A 20,848-nucleotide genomic window follows, 5' to 3' on the forward strand; every position below is an offset into this window, starting at 1 on the left:
GTTAACAATTCTATCTCTGTAAGTAGATATGCATATCAAAATAAATACAGATTTGAAGTTTTGCAGTCCATACAGGTTGAAGGTTCACATTTTTTAAGATACTCAACTGAATTTTTTTAATTCTAAAAGCGGCCTACTGCGAATCCAAAAACACGGTAAATTACCGATATTTTGCTTTGCATTACAGATATCGGAAAAAGTTATTTGAACAAGTTGTTCCAAATATTATTCTAATCCCACATACCAAATTTCATCACAAAATTCGCACTTTTAGTTTTTTCATTATTTGTATTAGTCAGGATCCTAAAATCGCAGAGGAGGCTGCTGGCCGATTAGCCGCCCTTGCCCAATCTCCGAGCAGCGTGTGCGTTAAGCGATAATGCAGCTCTAAGGAGACCGGGTCTCGTTAAACTATTCTTAAACGCTGCTGGGCTGCGCGGAGCATTAGCAAGTGAGATTTCCCGGCCAGCAGCCTCCTCTGCGATTTTAAGGTCCTGACTACAAATGTACAAATAATGAAAAAACTAAAAGTGCGAATTTTGTGATGAAATTTGGTATGTGGGGTTAGAATATTATTTGGAATAACTTGTTCAAATAACTTTTTCCGATATCTCTAACGCGAAGCAAAATAGCAAAGTAAACAAAACAGTGTAGCATGTGTAAAAAATTTATAGGGAGGTTAAGCCTCCCTTGCCTCCTCTGACCAGCCGCCACTGGGAGGCATACATTGCCAAAACAATAAAAATATATTTCAGTGATCCCCAAAGTGTACTCACGCATGACTGAATTCTGATAGCACCCACAAGATAAGATGTGAACAGGAATTATCGAGTTTTGTTTGAGCATACTTATATAAGTGCTATATTATGGACATACATAATCACTTTTGATTGATTGTGACCACTTTCGTATTTATTTTACGTGGTATTTATCAACTTAAGTACGAGTTTTGATGAAAATATCGATAAATAGTTGCTTTTGGATACCGAATCCATGCCTAACTCAAAAATGACAAATTTGGACTTTCAACTTTTGCGTGAATGTTCTTCAGTTATCATCACATGTTCAAGACATGTTGAATAGGTGAATGAACGGGAGATTTAGGGAGCCAAGGCAAAAAATCCACTTGATTTTCTTCAAAAGGGAACAACGTAATTTTTACCGATGTTATCCGAGTTAAGCCAAAGTAATAACAAACAAATTGAATGAAATTATAACATTAGCAGAAGAACAACAAGGTTTTAGGTCGGGAAAGTCATGCACTGACGCTATATTTATAATGAGGAACGTTCAAGAGAAATCGTTGGAATACAACAAACCGGCATATTTATGTTTCTTGTACCTTAAGAAAGCATTTGACAGGGTCGAATTAATGGACGTTATCCATTTGTTATACTTAAGACAGGTACCTCTACTCTAGGAATAATTAAAACGATCGAAAACATATACCAGAACAACACAATAAAAGTAAAAGTGGAAGATGAACTAACTGACCCAAATGAAGCCGGCAATGGGATAAGACAGGGGGATTCCTTGAGTCCTTTATTGTTCAACCTGATCATGGACGAAATAATAAAAAAAGTAAGAACTAAAAAAGGATACCAAATGGGAGAAAAACAACTTAAAAGAATCTACTATGCAGACGATGCAATACTAATCTCTCAAAGTGAAGATGATTTACAACGTATACTGCACCAATTTCACATAACCGCCAGAAAATTTAACATGTTAATTTCTCCGAAAAAGACAAAATGCTTGGTTATAACAGCAAATCCAATAAGATGTAAATTGGAGCTGGAAGGTCAGATAATAGAACAAGTGATGGAGTTTAAATATCTAGGAATCACACTATCTAGCTACCGAAGGCTCGAAACAGAAGTGGAAGATCAAGTGAATAGAGCGAACAGAGCCGCAGGCTGCCTGAATGACACAATATGGAGAAATAAAAATATCGGAAAAGAAATGAAAGGTAGAATTTACAAAACAGTCATCAGACCAATATTTATACGCGGCAGAAGCACGATACGATACAGAGATGACAAAAAGATTTCTCGAAACAACGGATATGAAAACCCTTTGAAAAATCGATGGTAAGACTCTATGGGACAGAGCTAGGAGTACAGATATTCGATGGAGATGCAAGGTGGATAACATTAATAACTGGATAAGAAACAGAAGAATAGAATGGAATGACCACATAAGCCGAATGACAACAAATAGAGTAGTAAGGACAGCAAGAGACGGTTTCCCAATAGGAAAACGATCAGTGGGAAGACCACGAAAACGATGGAACGACAACTTACTAGAGGCACATTGAAAAAACAGACAGAGTTATATCTATACAATAAGAAGAAGAAGAAGAAGATGAAGAAATGAGTTGTATAACATCCGTATATGTATAAAGCACAGTATGTGGATCCACTATCTTCTCAATGTAACACACGGTGCGCGGCGGTCTCAGTGACTTCAAACGTCAAACAGGGTCTTATGAGGCCAACCTTTAGCAAAATGCAACATGTTACCACCGGCGACAATGGATGTTGGGTAACATCCGTATATAAAGCAGAGTATGTGGATCCACTACCTCTTGAATGTAACGCACGGTGGTCTCAGTGACATCAAACAGGGTCTTATGAGGCCAATCTTTAACAAAATACGACAGCTTCGGTAAAACTTACTGTTACTATATTAAGGTTGGATGTCGCCTTCATAGAAGAGTTATTGGTATGCAAAGAACTTAAAAAAATTATCGATGTTGAAGGAGAGTTTATTACATAACACATGTGACGAAGTCCCGAGTATTTTTTTAATAGTTGATGTAATATATACACTAAGCCACTAAGTCAATTGACTGCAGTACGACAACAGACAGCAAAACACAGAGAAACAAAAACAAAATGATCTATTATAACCTCTTATCAATCTCACACAATTTTTTCTGTTACAGGTTGTACGAAGGTTTATACAAAAAGCTCACATCTTAAAGCGCATCAGAGAATACATACAGGTAAGAGTAAAAAAGTTATTTAACTTTTAGACGTTGAAGTTAACACATGTTGGCCATAAACGTAGTCTTATAACTCCTCGTATTAACTTCGTAGATTGAAATGACTCTTTATACGTTACATTACATTGTGGCCATACGATAATAATTGTGAAACCTTATCTTCTTTTTCTAGTTCATGGTTTTATCTTTATTTTGATATCACTGTTTGCAGTCTTAGTTTGTCTCCGGATCCATTAATTTTCTTTTCTTTCCCACATGATTATATTATTATTATGGCTCTTTTTATGCGTATTTCAGTTACTTGGGGTTTGAACAGTTTTTGTTTGAGTCTTTGAGTCTCTATTTTTTACTCTAGTTATATCATAATGGGAATTAAACACTCCGATTTTCTTATTGGTCGTTAATTGTTTGTTATTATGAATTTGCTATTACAATATGAGGTTTAATTTTTCATTTAAGGTTTATGGTAGTCGAATCAATATATGTTAAGATCTGCTTATTGCATTTTGTTACCCAATCTTATTGTGTGCCCAAGTCTAAGTATCTGAATTGATCAACTGAATCGATTGTCTACCCATTATAAATTGTGTTGTTATTTTGTTGATGATTTTTTATTGGGTTGTCAGCATTATTTTGTTTTGCTTGTATTTGTTGTTACTTCTATCTTTCTCATAATCCTTCTAGCATCGCTTTCAATTCACTCTCCAGATTAATCCTCATCCTTGTGGTCAGCTTATTTTAGTGATACTCTATTTTCATACAAGAGAAGAAAAACAAACTGAAAAAAAAAATACAAACTGTCTCAAAAATATAAAAATCAATCATTGTTATTCTCATCTTCTTTGGTTTCATATTTTATGCATATAGAGTGTGTTTGCTTTTGCTACGTCATTTTGCTTTTTTTATTTCTGGATCTAGGACAGTGATGGCATCTTCCAACTTCCGTTTTGATTACTTTGTTTGTGTTTAATTTGCACTGAGCACACTTTGAGTTTTTCTAAAAGAACACGACATTTTTTAATGTTTTTTTTTCTGAATTTGCGGTTAATTAGTTTTATTGATATAGCATGGAGAAACTTTCCTCTAACAATATTCTCATTTCTATATTCAATAATTGAAGAAAATTCATCGTAGCCATCATCTACTGTTTCATGCTACATCATAACCTACATACATTGGATGTACTACATCGAGGCCATACTTGGTATTATTATAATCAACAACTAATTCAGGCTTGCCGCTATTGATATCAATTTTATCATTTGAATACGTTTTCTATTATATTGTCTTTCTTTTTGAAACAAATGAAACCAAAAGGTTCTGAAAGTGCTTTCTTGTGATGTATTGTTTCAATATTATGTTTATATGGAATAAACCATGCGATTGTAAACAAACCGTTTTGAAAAAGATTAGTTTAAAAATTGTGAGAAAATGTACCTATATACAGCAATCAACAATATTTTTGTGGTTGGTGTAGTTTACGGTTTTCAAAATTGATGGTCTCTATCATGTAGAAAACAAGAAAAAGCTGAGGGTGGTGATTTTAATCTCGGAATATCGAATTCTGACAGATTTGTATGGTTTTTTTTTTGTATAATATTTTTATGTAATGTATATAGTTGTGGTTGTGTAATATAGGTTGTGTAACGTAGTTTATATATGTTTGTGTATTGTGTGTTGCATATATTATTATATATACAAGCTATACGCTCCCGAGGAAGCTGAAGCTGTTTTCACTTGAAGATCGTTTTTATGGTGGATCATCCCATTCTAGGTTTTACAGTTGCTGGTGTGACTTCGCTGTTTCCACTACCTTTCTCCATTCTTCATTCTCTTTGATTTTCCTTCCTATATTTCTAATTTCCATACTTCTTAAGTCTTCTTCCACTTGTTGTCTCCATCTGAGTTTAGGTCTGCCTCTGGTTCTTGTACCTGGTAGTATCCATTCGGTTATAACTCTTAACGGATTGTTCTTCTCTCTTCTCATTATGTGTCCATACCTTCTAATTCTCTGTGCTTATATTGCACTAACTATGTTCTCTTGATCCATCCATTCTTGTATTTCGTGGTTCATCCATTGTCTTGCATCCTCTTCGTTTTCCCTCTTTGGTCCCAGAATTTTTCTCATAATTTTTCTCAAAAACTTTCAGCTGCTCTTCTTCTCTTGCTGTTAATGTGAATGTCTCCAAAGCATATAGCACTATTGGTCTTATGGTTGTTTTGTAGATTTTTATTTTTGTGTTTCGGCTTATCTTCTTATCTCTGAAATTTTTTTTATTTCTGTAGAATGCTTTGTTTCCCGCTTGAATTCTTCTTTTCATATCTACACTTTCATTTCTTCTGTTGACTAATACTCCCAAATATGTGAACGTTTCAACCTCTTCGAAGCTGTGTACGTCTATTCTAATTTCTGTCAGTTGTGTCTTCTTTTTTTTACTTACATTCATGTATTTTGTTTTATTTTCATTTATTTCCAGTCCTCTCATTTTGGATTCGTTTTATATTTTTTGGAAGGTTTTCTTTAATGCCCTTTTATCTGTTGCTGCTATGATTATATCGTCCGCATATCCAATTATGTACTGAATTTTTATTTATAGTTCCTGCTTTTGACAACTTTTTTATTATCTTGTCTAATGATTGAATAAATAGTACCGTTGAGAGCGCATCCCCTTGTCTTATTCCATTTTTTATTTTTATTATTTCTGTTCTCTCTCTACCGGTGTCTATTGTTGCTTGGGAATCTCGCATCGTCATTTCTATCATTCTTATAATTTTATTTGGTATTTTGCTCTCTTACAAGTCTTGGATCATTCTTCTACTTAGTTTGTCAAAGGCCTGTTTAAAGTCTAGGAAAAGTATATGTATGTTTTCTCTATCGCTTGTTTTAGTGTATGGATAGCATCTATCGTGGATCTTCCTTTTCTGAAACCGTACTGGTAGTCTCCTATGCTTTGTTCTGTGTATATTGTTAGTCTGTCTCTAATTATACCAGTCATTACTTTATATGTGTGTTGCATATATACTATATATACATTGTAGAAGGTATGTCTCCAACATCCTATTACTCTGCTATTGTTGATATATTCTTGTTATTGACGTCCTCTTTTAGTATTGGTAACCAAAGCATGCTATTTTTCTTCATTACGTAGGATGAGAGCTGCTTCTGTGAGTTTTAATAACTTGTCTGTTCTCGATTGCTCTCTTGCTCCTTCTCAATATCTGTCTGTTAAAGCTCAATCAAGCATTAGGGGTTTCTTCCGATCATCTCGAGAACAGCTCACTAGCAAACATGGAGGATACGATCACATTTATTTTATCCCTAATTAAGGGCTCTCGTTTGACAAATACCTTAACCTTAAGTAACAAATTTATTTATTTGAAGAAACGAAATGAGAAGCCCCAGATTCGTAAATCTGAAAACCTCGACCCTGGAACCAATTCCTGGGTACATCCTTAATCTCTGCCTTTTACAATTTATAAGGCAAGCAGACGACGAATAAAGGAGATGAAGGGACTCTACAATATGCAAGTCACATTCCGTCCATTTGTCTAGGAAAAAATGACAAAGTTGGTTCCGTGTACTCACAATATGAGTAAACTGAGAAAATGAAAGACCGCTTATATTTCTTTTCGGTTCAGAGAGGATCAATTATCCCCTAGAGCTGACCATATAGCCCCTCTGATGAGGTCTGGGGAGATTGAAAGGTACGTAAGGGGATCATTGATCATCTCTGAACCTAAATGAAACATAAGCAGTCTTTCATTATATTTATTCGACTATAACTACAATACAATACATAGTTTTGTTGGTGAACCAAACTTTAACTCAATTAGTTTTTTTTTATTTTTCAGGAGAAAAGCCTTATCAATGCCAGTGGCCCGAATGCGAATGGCGATTCGCACGATCCGACGAGTTGACCCGTCATTATCGCAAGCACACGGGCGCCAAGCCATTCAAATGTGGTGTCTGTGAAAGGTCGTTTGCTCGAAGCGATCATCTAGCGCTACATATGAAACGCCATCTACCGAAAACGGCCAAATGAACAAATTTCTGCCACTTTTAACGATTATTTTTTTTATATATTTTATTTATGTCACATCACACGAGCACATTCCTTTATTTATGATTCGATTAGAAACTCAAGATGAGCTTTGGAGAACCCAAAAAGGACGCATAGTATATCAACAAGATTATATAAATCAAGTTTCTTATAAGAAGAGAGTTAACTGTTGACGCTATATATTTATGTTTGATATTAATAGAATATTTGAGTCGGATGGGCATACAGAGAAACTTTTACCAAGTTCAAAAAAATGTATAATTAATCGAAATTATCAATCTTAAAACATTCACCTAAACAACTAAGATGAAAAAAGTGTTATTTTTGGCAACAGAAAACATTTTTCACAAGCCAGCTTCTGTGATTCAAAAATACAAAAAAAATCTGTTTTTAAAATCACTTAAGAAAACTTCCTAATATTGCCCAGATCCCTATTTATGTATATTTGGTTTGTATATTTCAATCCCTTGGCAGGGACTAGGAATATACCTATATTTCGGAAATTTTGTTTCCCTTTGAGGAAACAGAACACCCACGAGAAAAGGTTAAAATTATACAAAATTTATATTGTTCTCAGATTGTTCCATTGCGATAAAACTATAAAAGCTTTAATCACATAATCGTTGGGAATAACGACACATTATAACATACACACTTTATTTCACGTTTTGGCTTCAAAATGGAAAGCCGCTTTCGAAATAAACATTTTTAATTACATATACAGGGTGTTTCATTCACAATTGTCCATATCGTAACTTGAGAAAACTTAGCACAAAATACGAAGATTTAACCCAAAACACTTAAATAAAATATTCTTCCTTACCGAGATACAGAGTGTTTTATTACAAATGTTCTAAAATGATTTTAGCCCATGGTTAAAGCACCTTTTAATATGTTTTTTTCAAGCTTGACACACAGTTTACACATGCTAGGGTACTTTAACTAGTCTTAAAAGATAGTTTTCCGCTGTTACCAGAGGCGTGCTGTAGGGATATATACTTCCTTTTCGCCCCTTTTCCTCCCTTATAATCCACGCCACTGTCGTAATAATCATCATTTCAGCATGTTTTTTTTTATTCTTCTTTACTTTTTACGTAGATACCATTCGTGGTCTTAATGCGATAGAGTAAGTAGTTTTTAAGTTATTTGCGTTTTAATGTAATGGATTCAATAAGATTACATATTTATTATGTATTTTAAACACATAATCTTATTGAATGTAGTTTAAAGTACATAGTCTTATGGAATCCATTATATTTAAACGCAAATAACTTGAAAACTACTTACTTTATCGCAAGGAGACAAAATTATTATTACAACAGTGGCGTAGATTGTGGAGAAAAAAGGAGCGAAAATGGCGTAATTTGTAAGTGGGGAAAGGGGAGAAAAGGAAGTATATATCCCTACAGCACGCCTCTGGTAACAGTGGAAAACTATCTTTTAAGACTAGTTAAAGTACCCTAACATGTGCAAACTGTGTGTCAAGTTTGAACTACAAAATATTAAAAGGTGCTTGAACAATGGGCTAAAATTATTTTAAAATATTTGTAATAAAACACTCTGTATCTCGGTAAGGAGGAATATTTTATTATTATTGTGCGAAGGTTTCTCCAGTTACGATATGGACAATTGTTAATTAAACACCCTGTATTCTCAAATTTGTCGAGCGTACAAATTTTAAAGTAGATGTTCACTTGCCACAATGAGGGGAGTATTGGCTATAACTACTGATTGAAAAATAAGTCGAGTAAAACTGTATAAGCAGATAATTGTGAAGCAGATAGTAAACATCCGTAGCTCAGCGACAAGATACTGACTTCGTAAGGCAGAGCGCATGAGTTCGAATCTCGACACCAACAACATTTTCATTTCTAAAAATGATACGTGCTTCGGAGGGAACGTTAAGCCGTCGATATTCCTGGGCTAAGTGTGATCATCGACACTATTAGCTACTTCAAATAGGGTTAAAGATGCAAGTGGCGCCGGAATCTGTCCGAAAGGATCTCCCCGGCAAAAATGACATACCTACGATATTATTATTAGCAGGTAATTAAAGAGGTTCAGCGGATTTATTTTTCACTTCTAAAACGACTTTGTATGTGCGTACTGTATACGAATCTTGAAATCTTTCACATGGCTCTTACATGCCATGTTTGACTCATGGCCGTTGCCATGAGCAACGGCCTAGCTTAAGCCTCACACTACTGAAGAATTACATGTAAGTGTAAAGAAATGTTGAGACCATAAGGCTAAATGGTTTACTCGAGAAAATCGTCCAAATTGGAAACTTGGTAAATTTGATCATGATCATGAAAGTCGGAAACTTACCACCTCTTATGTAACATACAACTTTGTACAACTTGAATATGATTTTCGTGGAAATTAAGCTTGAACGTGTCAGATGTATCCAATTTATGAGATTTTTTTTTCAAATCGTTTGTTTGCTCAAATATATAAAAATAGTTTAATAAAAATAATAGGGGAGGAAACCGATTATTGCGTTATTTTTAATTTCTTTTATGGAATAGCATTGGTGTACATTTGTACGACGTTTGACAAATAGTACTTACACTAAATACTAATTTCTGAGATAAATTCTTCTTAGTATGACCGTTGATTGAAATATTAATCAATCAACGGTATAACCTACCTGCCCAACCCTGTCAACAAATGATTCAGATTTACTTAAGTAAGAACTGATAGTATTGTCAGTTAATTTAACATCTATGATTTCTTAATCTGAATAATGGTCCTTGGGTCTCTAGAGCGTTATTGAGTACGAACGATCTCAACGTTTTAAAAACGTTATAATTTTTAATGACATTTGTTAAAGAAAAAGTTGTACCTCATATCAATCTCGCTATTTGCCTTTTAACAACTTGTGGCCTTTTCCAGTGTACTTAGAAAGATGTTTTATCAATATTAGAGTATTTATAACTTAGTAGAACTGTCTAACAGCGAAAAATTATCGTTTTAAAAAAGTTTCTGTCGAAACATGGCTTTATTAACATTATGCTTTGTAAAATAAAAGGTATTTATATTTAGGTAGATGAAGTCTTATAGAAGACCTTAAACTTATCGCTGGAAATAAGTACATAAGTAGCTGAAAATAAGCAACATTTTTGCGTATATTTTGTTACGCCAAAACAAGAGCACTCATCAATTATTCGTTATAAACGATACATATTTCATTAATTTTTTTATGAAATGAGATTTAAAATTACCCGTTAATATAATACTTAGTAAAAAGGTCAAGGAGACAATTAACCAGTTTTTCTTTTTGTATAAATATTTTCAATGGCGCAATAACTTTCTGAACATGTTACTTGACAATATATATCTATTTATTATTTTTATAAAACCTATTCTTTCTAAAAATCTAAAAAGTCTTTTGAATAATTTTAAAATTTGAATATTCTTTTCAATTATCTATTTTCATCATGTATGTTCGTAATTATTATATCTTTTTTATATATTAGATATATTTTGGCAATACCCCAGTTTTGCACGTTGCTCATTTTTACCATATTAAACACTCTTTTCTCTTTATTCTGTGATGTATTTTCTGATGACAAAATATTCCCTAAAGAGAATTGTTAAAATATACCACTTAACTATAAATAAAACCTATTTACTCAAAAAGAGGTAGCTTCTTCTTCTTGTTTAGGTGCCGTGTCCCGTATTCAGACATTGGCAATCATCATTTTTACGAGTTGTTGAAACCTTTCTCTAATGACTGCTGCGCAAAAATAATCCTTCTACTGTGGAACCACACCATTGTCTAACATTACGCAATCAAGAAAGTTTCTTTCGACCAATCCATCTCTTTCCCCCCACTTTTCCTTGTATTATATGTATATTTCCTCTTTATTATGTTTATGAGCAGACGTTCTGAATTCATCATTTTGCTTGACGAACATCTTCATTGGAAGTGTGCGAAACCGACGATATATTTAGGATTCGCCGATAGCCTCATAATTCGAATGCTTCTAATTTGTTTAGCATTGTGGTTTTTAACATCCATGTCTCACAATCATACAATAAAATAGACCATACAAAACAGTTCAATACCTTCTTGCGAATATTCATGGACAGGTTTCTGTTACACAGAACTGGTTTCCGGGTCATAAAAGTCTTACGTGATATTTCGATCATGGTTATTATATCTTCATTAGAGTCAGAATTTCCATTTAATAAGCTGCCAAGATATTTAAATTGGTTTACCCGTTCTATCTCTTCATCACTAAGAGAAAGCAGACCTTGATCTATGTCAATCTTTCCAACTTTCCTCCACTTTGTCTTTGAAATATTGTTTTAAATGGTAGAGATCAAGTCCTGCTGCCGGTAGGCAATCCAAAAGTCTATCGTGTTGTACTCGGTCGAATGCTTTCTCGAAGTCGATGAAACAAACATAAACGTTCTTTCTGAACTCACAACTTTTCTGTAAGAGAAAGCAGATACAGCATAGTGTCTCTCTAGTTCCTAGGTACTAGACCATCTCTAAATCCCAATTATGCTTATTACCCATTCTACTTTCGCACAGAAAGAATACTCGGTTTTGTATAATTCGTAAAAGTATCTTAAGTTCGTCACTCATCAAACTGATTAGCCTAAAATCGCTGCATTTGGTGGGCCTGCTTTTCTTTAGTAATGTTATAAACAGTGACTCCAACCAATCATCTAGTATTTTTCTTTAGTTGTAAATTTTGTTAAAGAGAGTAGTTAAGTAGGTAATGTTTTCCTCATTAAAAAGTTTAAGTATCTCAGCAGGGATTTGATCTGGTCTAGGTGTTTTATTGTTTTTGGCTTGCTGTATCGCTTTTCTGACTTCCGATTTCAGTATAGTGGGACCTCTGTCTAACTGGTTGCCACAGGTAGTATTGGAACATTTTCTCGAGAAACATAGTCAGAAAGGTCACTGATGTATCTCTCCCAGTCTTTGCACTGTTTTTCGTGATCCAAACATCCAGTTTTTCGATCTACATTATCTAAATTTGCGATCTAAAAAAAGGTTAAAAACTGTACTAATATTCATATCACGTAATAGTAACTGGTTAATAAACATTTGACTTTGACAATCTTTCATAACGCTCTCTAGTATTTATTTTAAATAATATCGCTTTAATAAAAAATGTGTTCATTGTTTTTGAGCTTAATTTATCCATAGGTGCTATCTAACTAGATATAAAATGTAAATGATACCCTCAGTATGGCCCTTCATCTAACAATCCGTCCATTTGTAGTTCTATATACTTGATTTAAAGTTGGTTGATAGTACAAAGGGGACGATATATGTATACATATCCCAACAATTTTGTTGTTAGACAGTTTCTTAATATAAGAATATGTGATTTTCTTCGAGATATTCCATATTTACAGTGTGATATTTTATTCTGTAGCAGCTTTAAAAGAAAATACACAAATATCAGACTGTAAATTCAGACATTTTTATTTAGAAATATACAGTGTTCAAAATAGTTAATGGAACATTTTGAAATCTGTTTTAAAATTCAATTAAGCAAGTAGTGTATGTAGGAAAATACAGAAACAATACTAATTTTGCTTTACATACAAAATTAAAGGTATCGATTTAATAAAAAAAAATAGTTTCGGATCCCGCAAACCAAATAAAAGATTATTAATAGCAAGCTGAAAATTTGTTCATAGTTAAACAGTGTCGAGTCGGACACTTTGATGTATGGGAACACTGGAACAGGGGAATATTTAATTCTAGAACGTGATAAACGTGTCATCCTGACAAGTTTATGATTGTGAAAAATAGCAGGCTGTTTTTAAGTTTATTCAATAGCCAACGTTAATATAATATACGAAAAAATATTTGTCCGACAAAAAAAATGTTGGGCATTCTAACCAGTCCGACACGTAGAACATATCAAATGACAGGAATTATGTTGCTGATAAGTAGCAGTCTGATTTTTGCATGAGAGTTTAATGAAAGGGTAAAAAATCAATTGGAAGTTCTGTCCGACAAAATTTATGGGAAATTTTCGTACGCCGACGTTCGAAACCTGTAAGATACAGTATGCGGCAAAATAAACAGTACTGAAATCAATATTTAAATAATGTTTAAGCCTATTTATATATCTAGCATACATGATATAGCCTTGCAAAAAATATTCACGACGACGCACGTTCCCGATAAACCAGATGTTAAAGATGCCCTCTGGCTAGTGTCGGATCTACGGGGAGGGAAAATGAGGAAATTTCCTCCCCTAAAAAGGTCCAAAATTAAAGAAAAAAATTGTTCAAACGTGAAAATATATTAGCTGACATGAAACTGAAACCACAGAAAGACAAATTCAACCCAATAAACACGCTAGTTAGAAAAATTAAGGGAACTTAATGCCTATAAGTTATTATTTATGTTTTATGTAATTCGAGTTTATATTTTTATATCTTTTGGTTGGTTTTTCTTTGGAAGTTCCCCCTAAGGCAAATTTCCCCTACCAAGATAAATTTCTAGATCCGCCACTGCCTTTGACACGAAAAAATCTTTAATTCTAGTCCGAAATTCAGAAATGGCTGAAGGTGGATCTGTTTGATTCCTTTCACATTCCCCATATGTACGCATCTGGTGGCGTTAATTCTGGTGAGTGGCAACTCCCAAAATGATCACGCAGTGTTCGAAAAAACTTCCTGGCACTGTGACAGGTTGTCCCGTCCTGCTGAAACCATTGTTGATTTTATGCTTGGACGGCTTTCGTGACCTATTCCGTATTACCCAAAATAGTACTCCACCATAAAAATTTTTTCTGAAAAACTGAGAACCATTCTGAAGCACCTAACATTATCATGGCATTCACATACGTTATAACGACGCTTTGAAACCACTCAGTACGTTTTGACGCCCGATACATACAAATTTCAGGAGTACGAATTTCAGTACTGTTTATTTTGCCGCATACCGTATATGTAGACTGTAGACAGTTACTCTGCCGAAAAAGCTGTAGTGACATAATTATAATAAATTTTGTGGAAGTTAATCAGAGGTATATTACATTCAATTAAAATGTACACATACTTTAGGGATTTTAAACTGAAACACGCCAAGGCAGAGTTATAAGATAGTTGAATTAGTATTGATCTGAAAGTAAAATGTCATTTGTTCTCAAAAAGTACCTAGTGAATAAAATGTTATTATGTGGTTACCAAACATGTTCCTTTAATTATTTTAACTAATGTAGTTATGGATTTTTACATTTGTAAAAAGAGAAAGAATTAATGATTTTGGTTGTGAAATATTTGTTATTGGTGCCCGTTTCATTTGAAAGGTATGCACCTTTGTAATTATTTTTATTCGTGCTATGTACATTATTCATTTCTGTATGTATTTCTTTTACATTGCCATCGGTTTACCCACATATGTGATTTTTTTAGATGTTACTTTTGGCATACTAGGTAAGCCATTTAAGGGTTATAATCATTTTTGGTTAGATATGTATTTATGTAGAGAGATACTCGTTTATTTTCGTTATAGACCAGGGCGCATCTGTAAAAATATTAGTACATTTGGACGTTGAGAGGTGACTCAAATTTTTTTGCAGAAATTGCTTGAAAATAACTCAAATAATAATATTTGAGTTATCCTCCCATTCAAAAAGGTCCGGAACATTGTTTAAATAATCAAAATGTCAAAAAATTAAGAAAAAATTCGATTTTTTTCTTCGTTTTTGATTATAACTTTAAAAGTATTCATTTCCGAGAAAAGTTGTACTGACATAAAAGTGGCGTAATTAAATTTTCTACAATATAGAATTGGTTAAAAATTTAAAAAATAGTCACCATTGTTACAAAATAGCAATAATTGCGAAAAAGCCATACAAAAACAAGTATTCGAATTTTACGTTTTTCAACTATTTATGCTACACTTAGGACCTTCATATTTTACCCAGAAAAACTTTATAATACAGTAAAACAATACTGTAAATTTAATTAGGATCGGTTCAAGAGATTTTGCAATCCAGCTTTCGCAAAAAAAATTCATTTTTTTAAAATGTAACAGGACTGAACATAAAGCAGATAGCTAGTTGAATTTTTTTTGCTTGTAGAAGTGTACTGTACCTTTCAATTGAAATTAGCAAATTTAAAATCGGTTAACTACCACGGCGTTAGGAATTTTTTTTAAATAAACATTAATTATTTGTGCTACGCGCAGGACAGCGGATAGTTTGCTCTGATTGGGCATTCCAATGACCTTTGATAATGATTGATACATTTTAATTTTTATTACATTTCGATATAAATAAATAAATTTGTTTTTTGCAAAATAAAGACACTTACTCTATCCTTTGAAATAACACTTTTTTTAGCAAAAACTTTCTTTGTTCATATATTTTAACTTAGAGAATAAAAGTTTATTATTTTTAGACATATGCAATTGTTTAAACAATATTTCACAAACAATAATAAAATTAGTTTGATTTTTGTGGAATTAAAATATTAAATTACAACAAAATATAGAGTAAGAAAATAATATCTTAGATAAAGATTGGAAGAAATTTTGATGGAAATCAACTTGTGTGAATCGAACACCGCTGTCCTGCGCGCAGCACCAAAAAATAATGTTTATTTAACAAATTTCCTGACGCCGTGGTTATTAATATATTTTAATTTTGCAAATTGCAAATGAAAGGTACAGTACACTTCTATAAACAAAAAAATATTCAACTTGCTATCTGCTTTATTTTCAGTCCTGCAACATTTTAAAAAAATTAATTTTTTTTGCGAAAGCTGGATTGCAAAATCTATTTTGCAAAATCTATTAAACCGACCTTAATAAAATTTACAGTGCTGTTTTACTATATCATAAAGTTTTTCTGAGTAAAATATGAAGGTCCTAAGTGTAGCATAAATGGTTGAAAAAAGTAAAATGCGAATACTTGTTTTTGTATGGTTTTTTCCGCAATTATTGCTATTTTTCAATAAGGGTGACGTTTTTTTAAATTATTAACCCATTTTATATTGTAGGAAATTTAATTACGCAACTTTTATGTCAGTACAACTTTTCTCAGAAATGAATACATATTTTTAAAGTTATAATCAAAAAACCAATTAAAAAATCTAATTTTTCCTTCATATTTTGACATTTTGATTATTTAAACAATGTACCGGACCATTTTGAGTGGGAGGATAATTCAAATATTATTATTTGAGTTATTTTCAAGCAATTTCTGCAAAAAAATTTGAGTCACCTCTCAACGTCCATCTCAAAACAGATGCGCCCTGGACTATTAACTGTTTTGGTATTTTTTACTGTTTTATATATCAGATAAACATATTTACATCATTCCCATTTATAGACGATTTTTACATTTTAGTGTTAGCCGGAAGATGCCATAATATAATTTTTTCGATACAAAACTAATGTACCTACCTAATACTGTTAGTTACTAGAGACTGTAAAACTCACGAGTTTGAAGTTACATTTTAAAACCTAACAATAAACATTTAAGACGTATATAACGGTAGAAGATAACAAAATTAATTCTCCAGAAAAAATAATTTCGAATTAAAACTTAAGCGGCTTACCTAACATGTATTAAACTGGCATACATTTTTTCTTCAATTGTTGTCTATTTTATCCAAAAAAATGAGAGCCAAATTGATGTCGTTCATTCCTTGGTTAACTTATAAGTAAACTATACATGTATTTTTTCCAAATTGTAATACATAGACAGGTAGTAATTAAAGAAGATATTGCATTTGAAAACTGACTGCATTAATTTAATCGTTGATGTTAATATTTTGGAAAGAAAATATGGTTTTTATATAGATATTTCATATTTGTATATTCCTACAGATTTTTAAATCCAAATGTTATTCGAATACAGACATCAATGTAGTTGTTTTCCTTGTTCCGGAATTTTGGAGTGAGTACCTAGTTATTTACAAGTCATTCTCTCATATATGATTTTCTCGCGATATCATTAAATAAGGTTTTCGTAGTCTCTATGTTTTTTCGGTTTTCTGTAAATCTTATATGTTCTAAGAGACACCTTAAGGTTTTTTTTTTGTTTCAGACATCGCCATCATCCGTTTACGTACGTTTTTTCCCATTGGAATCGTCAGAACGGTCCATGATGTCCTCTGAATTAATAATAATAGCGTATTAGTTTGCTAACTAGACAGCTGGATTTAGTTTGAACTCAGAGCACACCACGGGTCGTTTTGACGATTCCAAGATGAAGAAACGTACGTAAACGTGGGATGGTGATCGTCTCTGAAGCAAATTAAATATTAAGCTGTCTCTCATTACCTTAGTTCTACTCACAGTTTGAGTACTAGAAAGCAAAAATTCGATAGATTTTTACCTAGATAAATAGACGGTTTGTGGAATGCATATTGTATATTTCCCCATGTCTATTATTTATCGTTCTGTTTGCTTTTCAAATTGTAGAAGGCTCGGATTTCAGATTGTTACCATAATTTTGCAGAATTGTATGGAGTTAATGTAATGTATTTGACTGTAACATATTATGTCTCGACTGCCCTTCCTTTCATCCTATACAAATTTTTAACAGATGTGCGTGAAAGATAATGAATATGAGTAACGCCATCAGTTGATTACGTCCATCATTGTAATTTTTAATACTTGCATATTCTTTCTGCATAGTAGTTTAGTTGTTGGTGTAACTTTTTTACACCTTTGTTATTCGTCAAGATATTCGTCTTTACTTTCAGATTGCTTTATATTTTAAACTAAAATAATGCGGACTGATCCAAGCTTTTAAGTGCATCCTTGTAGTAAAGTGGGTATCCTGACTATATAAGAACTATGGTTCATTTATAAATTCCAAAATATCAAAATCACACCAAATTATACGTTTAAAACAACTTATTTGTTACTGTCACCTGCCAGTTTTTAAAGTGTACAAGCCCATACCAATAATTCTTGTACTCTTATCATATACGTGTTCGGTATATGAAAGTTACCAAATATGTACACTGAATTTAACTTTTTGTACATAAAAGCAAAAAACTGACTAGATCCTAGTCCAGTAATTCTGATATTTGTAATTACGTGTAAGTTTAAAACTGCTATGCATATCTAGTGTATTTATATTCTTTATCATAAGTATTATATATAGAAAACTACCAACTTCTGGAAGAGATTTATGCAGTTCATTAATATTGAGACATAATTAGCACAATAAATATGTGTCTGCTTTATATTTTTTTATTTCAAGATAGACCCGTTATCTTATGTTCATTGACAATAGTCATTACATCATATACCAATTACTAGGATAATAAAAGATACAAAATATAAAACTGTTTAAAAATATAACTGAAAATGTTTTTGACCAACTCAGAGGCATTTGAAGAGTGTGGTCAAACAAGGCATTGAACTATCTTTTAATTTCTTACCTTTCATAAAATGTGCTTGTTTTTAATTTATAAAATAATGTCTTGAAACTGAAATGAAACTGCATAATACATTTCCTTAGAGTTGTATAGAGCGGACGTAAATTTTCTATTAACATTAATTTGAACTTTATTTTCTATTTAAATGAATATAGAGCAAGCTAGAGTACACATAAATGTAGTTAAACATTGTTTTTATTTTTTAATTTTGTATAATTTTCTTTTTAATACAAGTTTATTTTTACCATGATGTTGTTTTTGTTCATAGCCTCAAAAACTTAATGGTGAATATTAGATTTTGCAGAAATGATTAGGAAGCTAAACTCAAATTGGCAACAATATTATAGCGACAAAAATAAACGAACTAATAACTCTGCAAGAGGAACAGCAAGGATTTCGGACAGAAAGATCATGCACGGATGCAGTTTTTGTAATAAGACAAATAAAAGAAAAGTCGCTGGAATACAACAAACCAGCATATTATATGTGCCTGATAGATTTGAAGAAAGCGTGATTTAGTAAAAATCGTTGAGAATATACAGTATGTCCCTGTAAGTTGTATCCATATGGAAAACTTTTTTATTATTAACTTTACGAAAAAAAGTTATTCTTCATAAAAAGCTCTGCGTGGTCCAAAACCTAAGATTTAACCATCAAATATCAAAGTTTTTGAATATTATACGAGGTATGTCAAAAAGTTTGAATTTCACTCAAGAGTAAAGTAGCTTTATTTTTCACAATATTGAGAATTGCTATTATGAAAAATTATGGATAACTAATATTATTTTCAGTTATTTCAATTTTGATAACTCTTTTATTATTAATTTTACGAAAAAAAGTGATTCTTAATAAAAAGTTGTGGATGGTCTAAAACCTAAAATACAACCAACTTATATCAAATTTTATCAATTTTATACGAGGTATGTCAAAAAAGATAAATTTAGATCAAAAGTAAAGTATTTTTTTAGTTCAGAATATTTCAATTAGAAGGATGTAATTACATACTGAAACATAGTTTTTAATTCTAAATAACTTTTCATAATAACAATTTTCGATATTGTGAAAAATAAACGTATTTTCCTCTTGAGCGAAATTCATATTTTTGACATACCTCGTATAAAATTGATAAAATTTGATATAAGATGGTTGTATTTTAGGTTTTAGATCATGCAGAACTTTTTATTAAGAATAACTTTTTTTCTGAAAATTTATTATAAAAGAGTTATCTGAATTGAAATAACTGAAAATATTGTTAATCCATAATTTTTCAAAAAAAAAGTTTTTTTCAATTAGAAGGATGTAATTGCATACTAGAATATAGTTTTTAATTCCAAACATCTTTTCATAATAGGGATTTTCAATATTGTGAAAAATAAAGCTACTTTACTCTTGAGTGAAATTCAAACTTTTTGACATACCTCGTATATTTAAAAAATTTGATATTTGATGGTTAAATCTTAGGTTTTGGACCATGTAGAGCTCTTTATGAAGAATACCTTTTTTCGTAAAGTTAATAATAAAAAATTTTCCATGTGGATACAACTTACAGGGACATAGGTACTGTATATTGTTGTATAATTCTTTTGGGGAAAATTTTAGAAAATAAATTTATATCAGAGACCACGAGATCATAGATTTTCATCGCCCTGTATATGACCAAAAATTGTAAATATTATAATTTAGTTAGTAAACAGTTTTTTCGCGGAAAATGAAATCCTTAAGTGATTTGTTAATGGGTCTCAGAACGGATTCAAACAATGGTGCGAGAAGATTAGAAAGTACATTTTATTTCGCGTTGGAATCGACAATAGGACATTTGTAAATGATTCGGAGAAGGAGAGACAATAAACTTTATTGAGTTTAGAATAGTTATAAGGCTTTTTGTTTAGCATTTAGAAACAACGAAAGTAATTTGGTGTCTCCTAGAATTTAACAAAATGGAAAAGTTGTATCGAAAATAAATTGGTTCTTAAGAAATGAAAATATGGATGTTGTGGGTAGAGAGGATGTTTGTGATTGGTGGAGAAAAATAGATGGTGGGGATGAGAATGTTGAGTCTGATTTTGTGGAGAGAAAAAATGGTCACTGTGTAATGAATATCTGAAGAATACAGTCCAGTTTTTAAAAAGTGAGAAGTCGATGTAAAGTGATGAAATTGGCCTTTGCGAGCAGATCGTGGTGAAACGAAATCGTTGACCGAGTTGAAAAGTTAATTTTCCTTGTGTCCGAGGAGATTTAATTCGGCCTATGTTTGGTACACAGAATTAGGACTACCATACACAGCTTTTTTTTACTAGCCCGTTTAAAATTTCCCAAAAAAATTTTTTTGCCCTTTTTCGGCCCGGCCTAATGTATAACGTCTATATTAAAAGTTGCACTATTTTTTTTCTATAAA

At 32.1% G+C, this 20,848-nt stretch overlaps 1 protein-coding gene across 1 annotated transcript in view; it reads left to right on the plus strand.

Annotated features, from left to right (window-relative positions):
- Positions 1-18,700, plus strand: part of LOC114327944 (Krueppel-like factor 5) — a 209,219-nt gene extending 190,519 nt beyond the window's left edge. The window contains exons 5-6 of the mRNA XM_028276667.2: positions 2,948-3,007; positions 6,860-18,700. Coding sequence (XP_028132468.1) covers positions 2,948-3,007; positions 6,860-7,050 — 251 coding nt within the window. The 3' untranslated portion in view covers positions 7,051-18,700. The remainder of the gene's footprint in view (positions 1-2,947; positions 3,008-6,859) is intronic.
- The last annotated feature ends 2,148 nt before the right edge of the window (positions 18,701-20,848 follow it).

The sequence above is a fragment of the Diabrotica virgifera genome, chromosome 6, assembly GCF_917563875.1.
Source record: "Diabrotica virgifera virgifera chromosome 6, PGI_DIABVI_V3a".
Lineage (NCBI taxonomy): Eukaryota > Metazoa > Arthropoda > Insecta > Coleoptera > Chrysomelidae > Diabrotica > Diabrotica virgifera.